Here is a 21,008-nt window from a genome sequence, read left to right as displayed (position 1 = left end):
TGGATATCAGATTAGATCACATCGGTGTTGCCCTGGATTCCTGTGGGGGCCTGACGGTAACTAAATATTGCCCATTTTCAGCAGGCCATATACTGCTTCAGCCTTGCCTGCAGGATCAGGAGTCCAAGATTCCTTCACCACTGCTCAGAGAACATGTGCTACTGCATGCAGCCCTTGGTGTATGGCTATAGATCACCTTGGTGTATGGCCATAGACACTGTCAGGAACAAATTTAAAGCAAGAGCTGGTTTTCAGATTTTCTCGGTCACCAGTAGATGCACTCAGGGCTTTCACTGGTGGCTTCACTGATGCGGTTAAGAATGTCAAGCTCACTTAGATAGATGCCATGTAGGAACTGGGTGTCCTTGGGATATGGACTATATTTATCACATAATCAGTATGAGCTAAGTCTATGACTGGCCAGGGTTCGAATTACACTCTGACTCTTGGGTGGGGGGTTTGTGGTGGTGGCAGCCAGAAGTCATTGTAGAAACAAACAGAGAGACTAGACTGAGGGTCAAATCACCTGTCTTTGCAAGAGCAAAATTTCAACCAGAGCATTCAAGCAGATAAAGGGCTGGAAAGAGGATCAGAAACACTGATAGTGTCAAACCTAGAATAGCAAACTCTGTATGAAGGCAAACATGTACTGAGGAATGGCAGCAATGCTCACTGATATGGAACAGGCCAGGATTACCACTTACTTTGTGCCTCATAGGTTAATTAACTTTGAATGTGCACAGGTGCAAGCCCACTGACTGCCATGGAGCTGTGTCCACCAAATCCAGTGGAGAATGTAGCCTGGAGCATTCACCCTCAAATGCCTGTCTGCCAAACATGTTGCAGCATGTTAGACACATGTGAACACAAGCATCTGTTTCTCTCTGTCCCCTCTCATTGGTATCGTCTTTGGCATGGCAACTTGGATGCCAGAGTCAACAGACTGATTTTTGTTCAGACTTTTCACTGACTTCTAGGGGCAGAAGGAAGAAAGCTGCCATCTTCTTACTGTTCCCACACTAGTCTAGAAGCTGTGGTGGTCCTCTCAGAGAGCAGATGTTACAGAAGCCTCCTCTTCCTCCCATTCAGCACTAACAGAAGGATTCCAGGGACAGGCTGGGCATTAGGTGAAGAAGGAAGCAGCAGCATCACTACTGGGCTCACCTCTTCCTAACAGCCCCCCTCCTACCCCCCGAATACGCGTCCTTCTTGACCTCCCTCCTCTTCTCTGCCTCCCTGGAGCCTCCTCTGCTCTTACTCCTCCTGCTGTCTGAAAGTAATGGCTCACTGTTCCTTTCATCAAGCTCTATCACTACTAATTGCCTCCATTTGAATTACAGACTCATTTTCTTCTATCCATTGTTCCTCCCAGGCATTTGATTCCTTGCTGAACTGCACAGATCTTCTCCATCTCCCCTCTCATATATATCTTCTCCAACACCTCATAATCTACCGAGTTTTCTCACCCTTTCTCTCTGCTTTATGGGCTCCATATTTGTTAGCCTTCTTCCCACCTCTCTAGTCCTCCTCCTGCTCCACTCTTCTCTCTTCTACTGGAAGATTTGGTCCCCCATCACCTCACCATCTCCTTGATCACCTTCATCTCCTCCCTAGACCTTTCTCAGCTTCCTCCCCTTGCTCCTGGGGAAGTTGTTCTCTTTCTGGTCCTCCCAACATGCCCATTCTTTCCCTGTCCTCCTCACTTCCTCCCCTTGAATTTCTCTGACAGGATCCTTAATCCTGTCCCCCCATTTTTCTCCATCCTCAGTATCTCACTGATCTCCTCACCTCCTGGCCCTCACCATCATCTGCTGGCCTCTCTATAGGCTCACTTTCCCAGGTACTCAAGCCACAGCAGCAGACTCTTCCTACTTCTTTGGTCACAGTCAGCGCTTCTCAGTCTCCTCTTTAAAGTACACTTCATTGGTCATCAATTTGGGTTTCCATTTTCTGCCATCCTCCTCTCCTAGATCTGCATCCTCTTTCTTAGGCAACTCTCTTCAACACCTGCACTTCATCTTGGGCAAGTTCAGTTGTTCCCAGAATTTCCAGTTGTACCACCCACACCCCCCTTCTTGAGAATCTATTCAGAGTTTCCCCTTTTCCTCATTGCACCAAATCTCAGCACCCAGTTCTCATCCTTGGAGCTCATTCTCAGTCTCCATCCCAGCTCTCACTGTTTCCTATTGTCCTATGCCTGCCAAGGTTCTTCCATTGTCTCCAAGTTTCAGCTTTGTGTTGCCCCTTCATAATGCAACCTATGCTTGGAAGGGCTCCTGTGCCTTTCTCTTAAAACACTCCTCTATTAGCCTCTCGTTGCTCATTTGCTTTCCCCTGCTCTCTGTCTCATGCCTGCACCTCATTTGTGTTAGTTGACAAGATCTCTTGAGTTTTTAAGGCTCCTTGTAAGCATCAACAGTAGCATATTAATATTTATTTGAACTGTGCCTAGAGGTGCCCACAGAGCACACCCCAAAATGATCAATGCTGGCCATACGCCAATAGGCAGACCCAGGACAGAAAGCTCATTGGGACATGCCCAGCTTCACATGCCCAGCATATACATTTTGGAGTGCAGTGTGCTGAAGCAGGCATGCTGAGCTTCATTGCAGCGCTCCTTAATGACATCTGGCAGTGGGGTAGGGATTCCTTATGTGGCTGGCAAAGGTCACACAGGGAGTCTGTGGGGAAGCTGAGAATGGACTTGAGAGCTACACAGCCTTAACTTTGACATAGTCCTTCTTCCTACTGAAGGTCATGCTTCAACTGATTCCTAAAAGGAGACCAGTTGGCTGCTGCCTCCTTCAGCATCCACAAAACATGTACTCCTTCATTCCAAAAGTCAGTCCTTCCCCATCTTGACAGGGATATCTCTGACCTGCCAAAAGGAGAAGGCCCTTCAAACATCTGCTATCCTAATCCTACATAGTCTGGTAAGGGCTTTCCTATAGCTTTACTTCAGCAGTTTGATTTCTCATCTTTCTCACTGTCAGTGTGCTGTTACAGGGCTCTCCCCACTTCATCAGCAGTTTTCACTGCTACTACAGCTGTCTAGAAGCTGAAGACAGATATATGACCAGTTGTAAATCTGTCATGATAAGTGCTAGCATCACCACTTCATTACTGCGGTTCAGATAGCTGACTGCTGTGCAGAGTGGCTTTCTGGTGGCCAGGTCTGAACAAGATTTGAAACTGGGTTTGTAAAAACCAGGTTCATTTTCATTGGCTGGCTGAAACAAACTGCTATCTTGGTTTGACCTAGAATTCACCTTATATGTTCCCTGGGACTGGAGACACTCTTTCACTCTGGCAGAAACACCAAGGGCTAAATGTCCAATGCACCTGCCCAGTCCCCTCATCTGTTCAGCTTCTGAACTGGTCTATTTTTGACTTCCCTGGCTCTTTGTAGGTCTAAGATGCTGTTTGATTTCAAATAGAAGACAGCATAACATGCACAAGGCAATACAAAGACAGGGAGCACAAGAAAGCATGAGCCTTTGTGTATAACTGTGGCAACCATCAATATATTTTCACAGCCTTCTCTTCAGTAGCTCTGGTGGCTGTTGGGTTCCAAGCATAGAGTGGTTCTTATTTTGTACGTGGTTTTCACATATTGGACCACCACAGTTTGACTGTTTTCACAGCAGAATCATAGAGTTGGAACAGTCCTCAAGGGTTGTCTAACCCAGCCTCCTGCACAGATGCAGAATTTGCTATTCCTAAAGCATTCCAGAAGGATGCCTATCCAGTTTTTCCTTAAAAAGTGTCACTGGGGTAGTCTACAGCTTCTTCAGGCAGCTGTTCCATTGTCTTGTTGTTCTTGGAAGTTTCTCCTGAACCTGGATCTAAATCTGTCTTCCTGCAGTCTACCTGCTGGGCATGCAAATGAAGCAAAGCTGGCCTGATGGGGGAAGGCACAAGAAGTGTATTGAGCTTGAGAAGTCTCTGTGGAGAAAGTCTCTGCTGTTTGACATGTCCAATCCATTACAGTACATATCTGACCAGGCAATTGGAGATGCCGAAATTAGCCTATTTTATAATAAATAAAGGATTAATTTAGCAGAGTGCAATAACCAGAAAATTAATAAAGCAATATGCATTTTCACCAGTGGCAAATTGCAGCATGTAGTCAGATATTAAGATTTAATTCAAACACCAGACTTTTAAAAATGAAAGTGAATTTATTACCTGTTTATAGGTGCAAAAATCAAACAGCCCTAGAGACTGAATTCTTTCATGTATTTACAAGGCAGAAGTAAGGGCAGGGTGGCACCTTAAAGACTGACTAGTTATCTACTAAAAAGGTATGGTATGGACTGTGGCAATTCTTCCCATAGTCTCTACCTAGATTGTCACAGGTAACAACTGAGAGGATATATGGATTGAGACCATACACATACCATGGAAGCCACTGGAAAATCAGATAGCAAACCATTAATCATTACCAGACAGCCAGGTGGTATCTGAAGCAGCCTTGAGGCTGCCTATTATCTCCATGTGATCTTTCAAGATATCCAACCACTTAGTTTTTGGCATGTTGACCTCATGGGGAAAGACTCCCTCAAAATGAAGAGTAGAAGAGAGGATGAAATCCTTCTGACACCAAAGGCAAAGGTATCAGCTCTTGAACACTATTCATGTGGTGGGCCAGTAGGGGGTGCTCCTGCGTTAAGCCACCCACCTCACTGTGCCCGAGCACCTTCCTGGCTCTGGGTGCCTCCCTAGGGGCGCCTCGCGTCTGGCTGACCCCCTTCCTGGAGCACACTCGCTAGCCTGGGGTAATGTAAGCTGCCACCACCCCGAGAAGGGACTCTCTCGGCCCTGTGTCTTTGAGGAAACACAGGCCTAATAGTCCTATGGGTACTCGACCCAGTACAGGAACTTGGGCACTTCCCCAAGGCCGGGGGCCAAAAAGGGAAGTCCCTCCTAGTCCACAGACCTAAGGGGCCTCTCAGGCATAATTTATACCCACCTCTCAATAAGTCTCCTACACCAGTCACGAAGGAGAACTTTATTGATTACAGGGGTAGGGTGAAAAAAGGGTACAAGATAGAGCAATATCATAGAAATCCTATAGAGCAAAACAGTCTGGCTGAGGTAGCCTTTTGATCACGCATCTGAGTTACTGCCAGCTAGATATCTAACCAGATCTCAAGTAGCTTACTCACAAGCATCATCCAGAGGCTGGTGGAGATTCCCTCTGGAGGCAGGCTGTTCCTGGCTCATGAGTTATGGGGGAGAGAGCCAGTTTTGGATGGTAAAGTTCTTCTCTGAGTCCCCTGCATGGCTGCTGCCCCCTCCTCCTGGGCAGTCTTAACTTATATAGCCCCTGTGACCTCATTCACCTGGTCCAGTGGAGGCCAGCTCTGGTTGGCTGTCGGCCAACCAGTTTGAAATACATCACTATTTGCCCGGCAGACTCTAGCCCCCCAGGTAGAAGCCCCTCACCCAGGTAGCTGATACCAGTCCCATAGGCAGAGGGAGCAGGTTTCCCCCCTCCCTCAGGAATGTATCCAGCTCAGGTTACCTAAAGAGATAGGGTAAAGGTGAGTCTCCTCTGCTGGGCCCATCCTAATCAAATTGTCACAGAGCAGAGATTTTGGGGAGAAACAAAGGTGGCTTCCTGCCACAGTGGAGATCTAAGGGCACCTTGGTTCATATTTGTAGCACTAGCAGGTTGAGGTAGGAGCCCCACGCTAAAGACCAGATTGTATCCTGTCTAAATGCTACCATAACAACCACAAGAGTTCTATGTATCAAACATCCTATGTTAGGTTAAAGTTCTTCTTCTAGTGTCAAAATAGTATGAAAGGAAGATATAAAAGCTCGACGGTTCTCAGTGGTAGCAGATGATGGAACAAGGAGCAATGGTCTCAGATTGAAGCAAGGGAGGTTTAAGTTGGTATTAGGAAAAACTTTCTCACTGGGAGGGTGGTGAAGCACTGGAACGGGTTACCTAGAGAAGTGGTAGAATGACCATCCTTGGAGGTTTTTAAGGCCTGGATTAACAAATCCCTGGCTAAAATGATCTAGCTGGGGACGATCCTGCTTTAAGCAGGGGGTTGAACTAGATGAGACCTCCTGAGGTCCCTTCTAACCCTAATTTTCTGTCATTCTAAGTGGCTGCTGAGGTTGGACTCCTGGCACGGGACTGCTGTCTGACCCAAAGGCCACCAAATTTAATAGAAAGACTTCCACTGTCTTCAACAAGCAGTAGATAAAGACAATAGTACTGCTATTACATGCTCTGGACAGACCTGACCCCTCCCATGGAAAATACATGGAGCCTGGAGAATGGGCAGAAAAACTCCACAAATTTTCAGGACACTTTGCAAAGAGAACTTATGATGGGGCTTCTAGCAGCAGCAGGCCCAGAATCACCAATGTTAATGTAATATTTCGTGGACAGAACCTGTTTCCCATACTGTGAGCTTTCAGAATACTAAATAGAGCACAATGAAAAGAAAACGGCTTCTAATCTTTCAACCAGAGAAAAGGACTTTTAGATAAAACCAAGAATAGATACAGCCCATGCCAAGCATTACTGAAATTCAGGAATTAATTTTAGCCACATTAGCATCTTCCATTCTTTTTGCTGATCCTGGAGAAGAGAACTGGCAAGATACCATCAGTGCAGGGAAAACTTTAGCACAACTGATACAACAGGTGCTCTTGGCAGAGGATCAGGTGGGCTGAACCAAGAAATAATTTTTGAACCCTGATACCTAAAATTATTCCTTGTGCTGCTGCCAAAAGAGTCAAAACTCCCTTCCCCTGGCTCAAGTCTAAAGCTCCAGTGCTGTACAGCTTACTCCGTCTTACACAAAGAGGATCTCAAATAAAATACAAGAGATGTTTCCCATTAACTGGAAAAAAAATCAAGCTTCTCTTTGCCTGACACTATAGCTAACTACTCCCCAAGCTCCATTTCTCCCCTCTTTTCTACCTGCTGATTTACCTTGGCCTCTAGTCTGTCACCTAGTCATTTTATTTTTACCTACAATGTTCCAGGTACTGTCGTAGTGTTAGAAACAAAACCCTTAAATGGAAGGGGTAGTACAGGCCTGTTGGGAAGTGAACTGTGATTCCCCCACAGCATTAGAGGTGTCCTGAAGAAACTAAAGCTGAGGTAAGGCAGAGCCATAATGGTGGTGGTAAACTGCACATCATGCAGAATGTATATGATGAACCTGTTTAATAAGCAAATCCACACTTCAGCTTTCCCCCATTCTCTTGCATGCAGCAGTGTCTAATCGGCATTGGTAGAGAGGGTTGGTACACATGTATACTATTAAACAGCAACAATCTAATTTCCCACTATTGGGGACCAAATTTCTCCTTTAAATGGCTTTGGACTAGCCCTGTTGCTCTTCTGCCTAGAAATTATTTATCTAGTGCCAGAAGCAGGCGTGGTGCTTTCCAGGTATAAATAAAGACAAAGGCTTGATTTTCAGAAGAACACAAACCCCACAGCTCTCACTGATGTCAACCAATGTTGTGGGTGCTCAGTGAATATTTCCAGGATATCCTTGGTATCTTAGGTCAGAGGCACCCACAATCAATGGATGCTTGAAAAAGCTTGGCCCGTACTTTCAGAAGTCCTGGAAGGTTACAGGCCCAAGTACTGTTCTTTTACCCGGAGCCTATGTTGAAGTATAGCATCTAAGAGCAGCAAGCTGAGAAGGCTAATTCTTGGAAAACATATTGAACAAAAGGTCACTTCTGACTATCTTTAGGCAGGGCTGATGTTCAAGATCTTCTAACACTATGATTATTAGGGACCTACCATGAGTGACTGGTGCCTCCTGAATCTGAGGGGGGCACCCACAGAAGCTGCCAACCCTGTCAGGGGGGCACAAGTGCTACCAACAGCATCAGTGTCAGCTGTCGGGGGGGGCACCAGCCCATCCCCCCCTACTAGTCGCCTATGGGACCTACCAAATTCACGATGGGAATGGGCTGCGTGGCTACCATCCCTGCTGTGTTCATCCTGCAGGTTCCACTGTGAGCCCCCCACCATTGATTGGTGGAGGGGCCCTGCTGCTTGCCAATCGCCGCTTGCTCCTGATTGAATGGGAGGCAAAAACCACAGTTTTAAATATGGTGGCGCCATTTTTGCCACTTGCTGTTGATTGCCTGAGGGGCCTTGGCAGCCATGCTGTTCATTGGTGACTGGCTGAGAGGCAAAAACAGAACCATGTTTAAAACCATGGTTTTTGCCACCCAGCTGATCGGGGGTGGGGGGGAGGGGTGTGCAGGGGAACCTGCAAAATAAAAGGAGCTGCCACACACCTCACTCCCACCATGAAATCAGTGGGTTCCTAACTATGATTAAAGTAATGTTAGCAAAATAGCTAGCCATGTTAGTCTGAAGTCAGTCAGAAGGCAGGGTAGATATGCACTTTTACAGACTAGCTAAATAAGATATGAAGAGTAGGGTTAACATTCTGTTCAAGTGTCCCTCTCAGTTAAATGGACTGTCATCTACCAAAGGCCCAAGTACCTAAACTTTCCATTAAAAATTTGCACAATAAACTGATAGTCCTATGCAGAAATAGCTATGGTTTGCCATGCTTGGTGCAGCCTATTGCTAGGATGAAGCTAGGTTATTTTGTCCATGTTGGGACTGGTTCCTTGGCATCAGCATGGGTTTAAATGTGCCTCTCTCAGGCCCATTTCCCCTTCTGCTGCTTCCTCTCATTTGCTGTGTCTAACGCCCAACAAAGCCAGTTATAAACAGCACAGTACTAATGTAACACATCTAAGAAACAGACTTCCTGAAATGTGTTCCCAAACCCACCAAGGAGTATATTATGCAGATTCAATCAACACCTTTTTACCTGGGGCTGTGAAGGAGTGCATGGCTGGCAAGATATTGCAAACCAATATATTCAATAAATGCATTAAGCAATTGCATGAGATGCAGCTAGACAGATAGTGCTTAACTAGGCATGTAGTAGGGCTCCTTTTCCAAACCTCAGGCCAGACCTTTGGCACAAACTCACTTCAATGAGATGGATAAGGTCTTAGCATATGACTGCACTTTTTGCTAGATGGAATGTGCAAAATTGCTGGCCAAAAGACAATTAGTCAGACAAGCATCTGTTCATGACCTTCATGTCTAGAACCAGCATGCACACACTACACTCTCATAGTATTAACCACAGCCTGCTTTTTTTAGCAGTGACATCTCAGCCAATGCCTTGCTCAAATGGCCAGCAAAGGAAACATTTAAATTATCTGGAGACCTTAACTCCAAACACCACAAATGGCTTCTGCTCTTTCCCTGAGAGAATCAGGTAGATCCTGACTTGATCATATTCTCCTCTTCTCACTACAGCTCCACTCATCCAGCCAGGAACAAAGACTAAGTTTATATCACAGCAGTGAGAGCAACCATTAGAATTTCATAGCTAACTGACTTCTATATATCTGAGTGGAAATTAAATCCTGAAATTTAAAAAATTCTTTCTTGCTATACACTAAGCTGTCCTTAATGCTAGGAAACCCAATCCATGATATTTTTAGACTAGTGATTCTCATGCAGGGTGTCACAACACCCTGGGGTGTCTTTCAAGGACCACCAGCACTAGATGGCAAGGCAGCAATGTGGCTGATCAGAGTCAGTTCTGAAGTATAAACATTGCATTGCCTTCATATACATTGAATGTTTGTTGTTTCTATATTTAAATACTTGGGAAGTGCTCAAATACTTTAGTGAGGGAAGCTACATAAGTGCCTAGATAACAGATAGATTATACCCACCTTAAAACACAATATGCAGGCTGTGAAAAGAAAAGGAAAAACCCAGCAAAATGATGTATGAAGATCTTAATTTAGATAACGTCTGTCCAAGATGCCTGTCAGCACTGTATCCAAGGCCAAGATTCTTAAAGGTTTCTAGATGCCTAGCTGCTAAATCTTTCATAATTTGGGCTTAAGTGCCTTCCTGAACTAAGAATTCCTCACTGAAAAATCAAAACCACTTGGAAATCATTAAATGTAGTTGAAAAGAAAGCCTGGTATTGACTTCAGATATGAAACAGATGAAAGATGGGACCATTCTCATGTTACAGAAAGCAATAGTGTTGACTACAATCCTTACATATTTTTCCAGCAGTTCGGTCTTTCCATTTTAATAACAGACAAATCTGTATCACTTATATATTAGACTGTATTGTGTATATATCATGTATATATTAGAGCTATATTAGACATGGTAGCATTTTTTCTGAGCACAGCTATGAGAGTCTCACATTCAGGAGAACCCTGGCCAGAACAGTTAGAGTGGCTACTTTTCTTATGAGCCCTAGGTGTTTGAGGCATATCAACAGGGGAATGGTTTTCATCCAATCTTCTGATCCGAGGAAGACACAGTCTGAATATACATAAAGCGTCCATATTCTGGTCGCAGTTATACCACCAGACAAATTTGAAGCAACTCCACTAAAGCCATTGAAGTGGTCTGGATGTGAGCTTCACTGACAGGCAGCCCAGACAGGCTATAAGCATGCTAAGGAAGTGGGATCAAGCATACTCATTCTAAACTTTAATTTCCCCTGTCATGGGGTCTTACGCCAATCTCCAGTCAAGCAGCTTGAGATGCTCCACCCAATTTATCATTAGCTAGGTTGCTATACCAGCCTGTCACCACTGCGTGACTAAATTGGCACTATCAGTTTTTAAACCCCCCGGCTTTATTAAAGACTTCCTGCAACTGCCTTGTCCTAGCAGGTGTGTGCTCTAGTATGCCTGCTTAGAGATGGCACTATGGTACTGCAGACTGGCAGACAATCTATTATCCCTGTGTGGGAGGCCCATTCCTTGTTGCCATCTGTCTCAGTCCATTTCTCCTGACTTCTAGAAAAGCAAAACTTAAGACAAACCCTGCTCTCATTGACTGCAAAGGAACAGATTTCCTCTCCTGTACTTCCTTCTACTGTTCTGATCATTGTTGATTCCATGTTTATTAGTAACCCTACAAGTCCTCTTGCCTTTTTTATTTTTGCATTAAATCCCTTCATTTTATTTTGTTTGAATGGTAAAAAATGGTTCATATTACCAGCAAGCCGTTCAGTTTCCACAAGCATAGGTCAGTGATTCTTCGCCAGGGTGCCGTAGCCTGGGGTGGGGGTGGGAGATGAGTGGGGCGACTTTCCCGGGTGCCATAGTGAAGGGGTGGCAAGAGACACTGCCCAGCCAGGGAGAGACAGAGCCACAGGTGGCTCATTTGGGGAGTGCAGGGGTGGGGGGAGGGTGACTCCTGCTGCTGCTGCATGCTCCTGGGGAAGGGGGGGGGCTGCCATGTGCCCTCCAGCTCTGTGCATGGGGCAAGGGTGGGCTGCCGCTATGGACTTGCTCAGGTGCCAGACTTCCTTGCTACGGTACTGGCTGTAGCACTCTGGGGTGCTGTGCGTAAAGCTGCTATGAAGTGCTGTGCAATAATGTCAGTTTTGCAAACATGTACATATGATTCACAAGATAAAAGCAGAGATTTCAAATAGAAATCCATAATATCATCATTCTGACCTGGTGTGGACTTTCTGAGTTCTTTACAAACAGACAAATGGCTCTATTGTTTTTCTGTAGTCAAGAAACAAGTGAAGAGCTGGCATTTTCCAAGGGGTGCCAAGGGATGAGTCTAAAAATGTTAAGAACCACTGCCCCTGGTAGTCCATGGTAGGGGAGGAGTGCTTTGGAAATGAAATGATCTTATCTGAAGTCAAAGACAAAAGGAAATTCACAAGCAAAGATGACCTGAGGAAATGCTAGAAGCTATTTTACAAGGAGGAGGCAGAGCTACTTCAAAGTTCTTACCAAGTTCAGTGAGGAAAAACTTTCTTTTAGCATCATTGCTTAAGTAGACACTGCTATAGTACAATTCAACGCTTTTACAAGACTTCAGTTTTATGTTCATAGCAACTGACAGTGTTCAAAAAACATTTGATATCAGATACTAAAGGTTGACAGCAGCTGTTCTGGAAAATTACTAGGTTCCTTGGCAGCCAACATAGCCTGATACAGGAGAATGGAGAGTGGAAGAGGCACAAGGGTGCCCCCCTGAGACTTCTGTGATCAGCTCTACTGGATGTGGGGAAAGACCCAGCCCAGTTCAGAGTAATTCACACTGCCTTTGCTGAAGTGCTAGTGTGACTGCTCAATATTACACTGAAATAATCATGGAGATAAAGCTTCACTGGAGCTTGGGACCTACAGATTACTTTTGATTGATCATCTTTGTCAACGTGACTCAATGCCTTTCTTCTGGCAGATTTCTAGCTATTATTATCCATCGCTGAATCATATATCGCTGCACATCACCAGAGCAGTTGACCACCTTCTCCATAAAACTGATAAACAATCATGAAGGTTCTAGCAGGCTTTCAGGTATTGGTTCAACACGGCTCAAGCTGAACTTGGCACCTCCATATTGCTGTCCAATAGCCTTTGGGGAGACTTATGTGAAGTGGTTTGGTCTGGGTCCAGTTCCTAGCAAACAATGATCCACATCTTAAAAATCAGCAGGACTAATGGCACTGCTGCCACCAGTATCAGGCCTAAGAGGACTATCGACAATAAACCTCTAGAGATGGCTAGCAGGCCTGTGCAAAGCAGCAAGTATTTACTTTGGATTTGGCTTTGGCCTATTTGGAAGGACAGCGATTCAAATCACTGTCCCAATTCAGATTCAGATGATTCGGATTCGGAGATTCGGCAATAAATTATAATGGGGAATCACTAAAATACCTATAAGTTTGTCTTTTTTTTGCAGATTTGGATGAAAACAGCACGAAGCCTACCATGTTTCAAGGAGATAGATGCAGGGGTTTCTGTGGAAGTGTACCTCAAACTGTTGAAAAAAAAACTGATATCACTTGCGTGTGTTAAGGCAAAGAAGGATGAATGCAGCAGGGATGGTAGCTCCTTATGCGGGCATGAGGCCTGCCAGGTTTCAGGCAGAGTGGTGCAGAGGTTTCTGTGAAAGTACATCTCAAGGCTCTGAAAACAAATTAAAAAAGCAAATAGGTGCAGAGTGAGGAGAGTGGCACTCACTCTGTCTGAATGTGGAGCTTGGGGAATCCCAGAAGTGGGAGGTTCACCTTGAGGAACACCAGCTGCTCCACCAAACCAGGATCCAAGGAGGAGCAGTGGGGTGTCACAACATCACCAGCGATGCTGAACACCCTCTTGCTTAGAACTCTGGTTGGTGGACAGGACAGGTGCTCCCAGGTAACTGTGGCCAGATTCTGCCATACCTGGCTGCAGGTTGCCCAATAAGCCAAAGGGCCACACTACTGCAGCTCCACAGCCTCGGCAGATAGGTAGCCACTAAGGCCTCTGCACTACCTGCTGGATGGTGGGGTCTGGTGCTTCTGGACCCCAACATTGAAGCCATGCCCTTGGCCCACATTGACAGCTGCTGTGGTGGAGGAGATTGGTTGGTGGTTGGAGTGTAGGCGTGGGAAAGTGAACTCCCCTTTTCCACCTCCCCCCGCCTCTGCCCTTCTGCCTCCCTGACTGTTCACCAGCACCTCCATCCAGTGTTCGAGGGTTTTGCTGCTGCAGATGCTCCCCTTCACCCTTGGGTTGCGCATGCCTGCCAGCACATGGACCATACTGGACTGCAATGGATCCAGCCATTTTTTGATCCCCTCCTTCAGCTGCTTTACCAGTGCCTGAACCTCTGGTGAAAGTGACTTGCCCCAGCCAGGAACACTGACCCCCTGGAACTCCTGTTTCATTCTCAAGCTCCTTCACTACAGGGACACTTGTCTAAGGAGGTCATTGCCAGTGCTGAAGCTCTCATTGGCCTCAAGGAATGGCTTGAGGACCACCAAGATCTGGGAGATGGTATCCCACTCCATTTTGTTAAGGGGGCTGCTGATCCCAATCTCCCCGACCAAGGCCATCTCATGGATGGCCTTCTGTTGCTCAACCAGTCTTCCCAGCATCAGACATATGGAGTTTCACTGAGTCTTCACATCCTGCATGATTTTGTGCTGCAGGATGCTCAGCTCTGCCTGTTTCTCCTGCAGCATCTTGCCCCACCTTGATGCTCCGGTGGAAGTAGCTCTCCACCTTCCTGCATTTCGAAATTAGCTGGCTAGTAGTGATGGCACTGTCACTGGCAGCCCTGTCCCCCTCCAAGGCATCCCGGACTACAAGGTGGAACTTGTGTGCCACACAGCAGATGCCAACAAAGTTGGCATCATGCACTGCCTTGACCATATTGGCTCCATTGTCAGTGACCATGAACCTGTGGGTGAGCTCGCCCTGCCCAACGAGCCACATCTGCACCATGCAGTTCAGGGCCACTATGATCTCCCTTGCTATGTGGGACTTATCCATTGCCTCCACTTGAAGGAAAGCCCGCTGATGCTCTGACTGATTGCACCAGTTCCTTGTGAGGGAGAGGTAGGCATGATCTCCATACCAGCTGCTCCAGATGTCTGAGGTGAAGTGCAAAGCTATCTGCGGACGTGCCTTCCACAGCGCCTCCCTCAAGTACTCCCTGCATGCCTCATATAGGGAGGGTGCTACCATCCTGCTAAAGGCATGCAGGCACTTGGTATGATGAGGTCATGAGTGCCATGAGCTGCCTGAACGCTGGATGCTCAACAAAGGAGAAGGGCTGGCTATCCAGAGCAAGCATCTCCCCAGAGCAAAATCACCTGCTCTGGGTGACTTTGCTTGCCTTGGGAATGTGCCCCCCCCCTTCTCTCCGCCTTTCCCTCACTGGTCCAGGAGTGGCCTGCCTCTGCTTCTTGAGGACAGGAGCTTTGAAGCAAGAGGGGGACTTCTTTTGGGCACGCTCCCACTGGTGCCAGGCTGAAAAGGAACAAGGACAAGGGAGTGCTGCCTCCTGAGATGCAGCAGATAGACTGTGGTGGTGAAGTGTTTCACCTACTTGCCCTGGCTGATCTGCCTTCATCAGTGCTAGTAGGTAGCATACCTGGGATCATCTGCCACCTCAAAATGAACCCACACCACACCACCCACCTGCTTCTGGGTTGAGGATGTGGATCCAGCCTTATCCCCCTCCTCACCAGGCAGAGGCACAACAACAGGAGGAGCTGAGCCACCTGCCCCCACAACCTCATCCAAAGTGCCTTCCAGAGAAGGAGACCTGCCTCTAGGGGCACTTTGAGGGGTGTGGAGCACAAACTCAGATTCCCCTTCATTCCCCAGAATTTCTTTCGCTATGGCCCTCATCTCCTTTGCTTCCAGATCCAGCTTTTCCTCTGGCACTGAAAGGCTCATGCTGGGAACTGAAATTGGGGTGGGGACTGTCATGCTACTGCTGATTAGTGGTGTTAGTGCAGGTGCAGGCACTGCTACCACCTCCTTGCTCCCATGAGCAGCAGAATAGTCATTGCTGCCAGGAAAGAGGGTGTGTCTATGTTTGGGGAAGGGAGAACTTGCAGGTCTCCCTCTTCCCCCTCTCTCTCTGCTGTCAGAAAACCTGGCGCCCGCCTTTCCAGCACGCTTCATAATGTTCGGTGTGCTGTGAAGTGTGTGTGTGTATAATATATGTTGTGCTTTCTTGCATGGTGATGACAAAGAGTCAGGGAAAACACAGATTTCTTTTTGTGGAGGAAAAAAAATCAAGATAGACTAACAAGAAAAAATAAGAGGATTTAGGGGGAAGAATAAGTTGAAAGGAATGGATAGGGATAACAATAGGGATTGCAGGCAAGGGTAAGTAGGATACAACTTCCAAGAAGAGGGACTAGATAGCAAGAGACTAGCTGGAAAGTCAGAGCCTTTCAGACACTGCTGCTCCAAGAGAGACAGCTCACAAAAGGCACAGATCACTTCAGACAGTTTTATATGTTGTTTCTATGTCCCTCCCCCAGAGCACTGTGATCTTTTGAGTTCCCTTCCAATGACATCTGTAGCTAGCCAGTGATTGTGAATCTCAGAGCAGTTCCCCCCCCACCTTTTCCATATAGAAAGATCACCCTACGCCGAATCCCTCTTCTCAGTTTGTTTGCTGCAAGCCTTCCAAATCAATTTGGAGGCTTCCGATTCAGTTTTGACCTTTTAAAGGGTCTCCTGATTTGATTAGCATTTGGAGACTCGGAAACCAAATTGGGCTGAATCTCCTCCAAATTGAATTGGCTACCAAAGCTTCGCACAGCCCTAATGGGCAGCTCAGGGTAGGACTGAGGTGCACATGACAGGAAGCTTGTTTTTCTGTAATCAAGGCTACCATTGTTCTGCAAATGGAGATTTCAGTCCCAGAGCTCCAAATTTAGCATCTTCCATAAACAGCAAAGCCACTTAAAAGCATCAACAATTTTCATGGGAAAACAGCATTACTCCTTCCTCCAGCAACAGAAGGGTTAAGGCATCCCTTACCATCTTACACTGAGACTCAGAAGCCTTCATCTACCTGTGCTTTCTTATGCATTTGAAACACCCAGAAATCAAAGCTCTAGAATTCATTAAGCTATCATGCACTGCATGCTGTATGCCAACTTCAAAGGTAGCCATTGGTAATGCTGGGTCAGACATTAAGGACTCAGGACTTCTGGCCTAACAAACAAGGGCCAAGCCTGACAGTTTGGGACCTGTTCTCACTCCAGATGAGACTGACAGCAGTCAGTTTGGCCATCTACTTCAAAGAAGTGGAATTAGCTACCTCCATTTACTGTGGGGTAGGAACAGGCAGTAATTTAAGTGGAGTAGGTGAAGTTCAGTAAGCTCACAGGTTATTTCATCTTCCAGTAACTTGTTTGCATGCCCATGGCTATCCAGCACCCAGACAATGCTGATTTACGGAAAAAGATGCATTCCATTTTTTTGCACAAATTAATGGAATGCAAAAGTCTGGAGAACGTTGTTATTTAAGTACACAAAAAGGAGCTGACAAAGTTCATTTCTTCCCAATTCTGATTGCTACTAATAAACATGCTTACAAACAACAAAATTTAACCCCATTATTCCACTGTATGACCTACAGTACTTCAAATAAAGATCTTTGACATTTTTAACTTACAGATGACATCACAAACCCAACAATGCTTTCTTTAGTCAGTAAAACAAGTCAGGAACTGTGTGGGTGGCTGAATTATTGGGTGCCTCAACCTTAACATTCTACAAAAAATATTTTTACATTTTGGATATTCTTCCCTCTCCTTTCAGCTAGATGCTAGTCCATAAATAGTTATTCAGTCATCTGCTAAAGACTGGGAGGATTTCTTAGTCAGCTCTTCAGGGCCCAGCTAACTAAAAAGACTGAATGCACTGGTGACTAACAGCTCCCCTCATCCCAGGGCATGTTCCTTGTTTGACGAGGAAAAGTTATTCTCAGCAAGTGCCTGCATATTCCTTTCTTGGCATGCACCTTAAGCAAAGAAGGTGTTATCAGACAAAGTACGGGACTGGCAATGGAAGATGTATCTCAAGAATGAAGAATATAAACAGGTGCTAGCATAGAGTAATAGAGCCTTGCAAACTTGCCATGAAATTGTCACCCCAAGGACAAAATCTTATTGATGAGGATAATGATAAACATAAGGCATGTTCATTCCTCCTTCCAAAAAGCTCTTTGTCCAAGGCAAGTAAGATTCTGCTAGTCTATACCGAGTAATTTTGCATTTTTGTTCATTATGATGCATATTATCACTGCACATAGAGAAAATAAAAGTGTGTGTGTGTGATTTCTCACTGCTCATTATTATAGACCTGTACAGGCTAGGACAATGGTCACAAGAGCTACTAGGCACAAAGCCAGATCCACAGCTGGTCTAAATTGATGCAAATCTATTGTAATCGATGGAGTTATGCACACCTGGGGATTGGGCCCCTTATTTCTTACAAAATCCTACTCATTTGTTTGATTAGTAGCCAAAATAATCATTTATCATGCTGACACGCACACAGAGAAAATGTGTATACCCAGTACATGCATATATGTACATATAACACATTGTGGATCTCATGGCTGAATCATTTGATCACAGTGAAATATGTATAAATCAAGTGGGTGTATGTATTATACATAAACACCTCCTGTAGAAACATTCCCCTCTCTTCCATGCAACCCCAGATACATTTCACCAGGATTCAATAAATCATTCAGGAACTTCATGCAATGCTGACCCTGAAATTCTTCATAGGCCTTGCACCATACCTGAACCCTGTGCTGGCTTGACTGATACTGGGATTGTCCTGGCCCCTTTCCTGTGATGTCTTTAGTTTCAGCATCGGCTGCTCTGTGATGGTGGTGAGACTTCTGCTCGTGATGGACCTCCCTTTTTCTAGCTTCTGAATCGAACAAGATGCTACTTAGCTTCTCAAAAGATTTCTCCATTTCTTCTTCAGAGTATTCCAGATGTTTGCCTGGAGTACTGGGATAGTAAGTGGTTGGTGGTGGAGAGCTTTGGCTTTCCTTTTCTTTCTTTACAGCCTCCAAATCAGGGTTTTGCTTCCTCAAAATAAGAATCAAGACAAGCAAGAACAGGCACAAGTAGACAACCCATACTTCTTCCATTGCAGCAACTAGGTACCAAGGTGACAGGTGCCTTTAGATATATGTAAAAGAAAGAGAGCTGCCAACCAATAAAGTGAGTATTCAAGGCACGAGTCTTAATAGTTGGCAGGGTCCAAGACAAAATTCTATTAAAGATGAAGCGCACTTGTAATTAAATCTGTCCAGAAATCTACCTAGGACAAAAGTTCAATTTTTTAAAGCACCTGAGCTTAAAAACTTCCCTTTGAATGAAAGGATTGCATAGGAAAATAATATAAGCTTGTGAACAAATATTTTTGAGGACTTCTTTCTTTAAAAAAAACCCCAAAAGATGCACAGCTTTAGTGGAAAGTTACAAAAATCAGTCCTTTCAGCTCCTTATGATCTCAAAACGTGTACATGCTTTCTCTTTTGTTTTTTTCAGGCTTTTAGTCAGGGTCACTTTGGTGCAGGGAGAGGACGACTTCAGGAGGTAGAATCTAGAAGAATCCTAGGCACCTCACTGCCAGAATCCTTGTGAGATACTGTCACTCCAAGTCCAGTTCTCCTTCAGTGTCCAAATAAGATTTTTCTTTGATAAAGGTTGATATCAAAGATCAATATTTTTCTCAGCAAAAATTCCAATCCAATAAAGGATTAAAAAAAACTGTAATTCAAGGTTTCTTTTTATTTTAATGGAAAATATAAAATAGGTTAACCCCACTAATCATTAGATACCGATTCCCCCACCCCTTACTATTCAAAAAAAGATTATATGGCCAAAGTGAACAAGCAAGTCATTACTTGAGTTAAAGATTCAATGGGATTGAGTTCGGCAGCTTCTCTCTCTCGTAGCTTTAGGGAGTGGCAGTCCTAATTGGTGGTCCTAGATGCTGGGGCTCCAGAGATAACACCCAGGTAGCAGTTTGCTGGGAGCCCAAGATCCCGCGCTGGTGATTCTTCAATGTCCAAGCACCCAGGCACCCAACAGCCCTACCAGGTTACTTCACATACCACATGGGCAAATCAAACATCTATCAGTCTGCTCCCTTCAACCAATCCCAGGGGAAAAGGGAAGGAGGGGACTGACTGGCCAATCAGCTCTCTGTATTAAGCATAATAACCAAAAGGGAAGCAGGGCTGAGGGTCTGTCTGTACAGACCCAGTAAGTGGGTGGGGAAAACTTGGCTGGAGGTGCTGCTCTCTCCCCATCCGGGCAGAGGCTGGCTGGAACAGGATTGTGTTTCACAGACTTCCAGAGGATCTTGTTACATATAAGTGTGCCAAACCTAAAAGGAGCAGACACTGTAGCCTGGTGTCTGCTGTCTCTGCCATAAAATCCTCTTTAGCTCAGCAGCTGGTGAACAACTCCAGTCTTTTCCAGTTTGGTCCCAAACCAGAAGTCTACCCCTCATTTTGCTGTAAAATATCCACAATGTGGAAGAGCACTGTGGCTTCTCATCTGTTACTGACTCTATACCATAGTGGATGCTCACCCCATGCACCAGGTAAAACCTGCAGGCACCGCTTAATGTTGCCACCCAAACATGGCCTAACGGCTTGACTTCCTTCCATGCAAAGAACAATGGAGCAAAGACTTCACACATGAATAGCTCCTCTTTTCTTGCTCATTGTCTTATCTCATTAGTGCTTTCAGGCTGGAACCAGTGTCTCTGCTATAAACGTTATAGTTCTAAGCGCAGCAAAGCCCTGATCCTAACTGTGGACTCTGGACACTACTCTGAATTACATTAAAAATACTATAAGAATAAAGAAGCATAATGTGGAAAAAATATTATGTGATTAGGTGATTTAGAACTGTCTACACACAAGGGAGCTGAATTTTTGCATAGGCAAGCTTCACGCTGTCCTTTCCTAACTTTTTTCTGCTTGGTCTTGCAACCCCACTACAAAGATGCTTTATAAAAAGTTAGCAGCATTCATTCAGAACAACTACCACAGTGAAAATCTGTGGATTAGGTGAAGCCACTCTCTTAGCAGTTTAAGCATTATTGGTAACACAGCACACTTAATACTTTCCACTAGCTACTGGAAAGTTCTTTCCAGCAATCCACATCAATGGGTAGTTGGATCATTATCTCCTGGTAAGAATTTTGATAAGCACAAAATTAGTTTTTTATAAAATAATCCATAAAACAACTCAGTACACTAGAATGAAAACTGGTATATGACTAAAGCAATGGAAACATGGAAACATTTTCTCCAGTGTTTTTGTGAATGGCCTCAAAATGCTAGAACTATTAAGTGTTTTCATATTTTTTCATGTGCAACGCAAAACAGTCACACCTACAAGGAGTTTCAATAATACTGTGTTATGGTGTTCTACACAGTCTCTATGATGGATGCACTTCTCAGAAAACACAAGAATCATTTTCCAAGTGTTAAGTCCTTAAGATAAAGGCAGTACTGTATCTCAAACATTTATCTGACTGTGCATCTTCTTTTTACCTAGTGCATTACCAAAATCTCACAGCTCCCAGGGACACACCTATTAAGAACTTGGTTTTGCAAGACTTGACAAAGATACACA

General features: G+C 45.1%; 1 protein-coding gene across 1 annotated transcript in view; it reads right to left on the bottom strand.

The window, feature by feature from the left end:
• LOC149854828 (uncharacterized) overlaps positions 1-19,482 on the bottom strand; it is a 35,089-nt gene extending 15,607 nt beyond the window's left edge. The window contains exon 1 of the mRNA XM_090024242.1: positions 18,140-19,482. Within this exon, the coding sequence (XP_089880368.1) occupies positions 18,140-18,499 (360 nt within the window). The 5' untranslated portion in view covers positions 18,500-19,482. The remainder of the gene's footprint in view (positions 1-18,139) is intronic.
• Positions 19,483-21,008: the final 1,526 nt, after the last annotated feature.

This window comes from Crocodylus siamensis, chromosome 12, assembly GCF_052110815.1.
Source record: "Crocodylus siamensis isolate JL-2025a chromosome 12, ASM5211081v1, whole genome shotgun sequence".
Lineage (NCBI taxonomy): Eukaryota > Metazoa > Chordata > Crocodylia > Crocodylidae > Crocodylus > Crocodylus siamensis.
The sequence above is the reverse complement of the archived record's forward strand: the minus strand, read 5'-3'. Positions and strand labels throughout refer to the sequence as shown.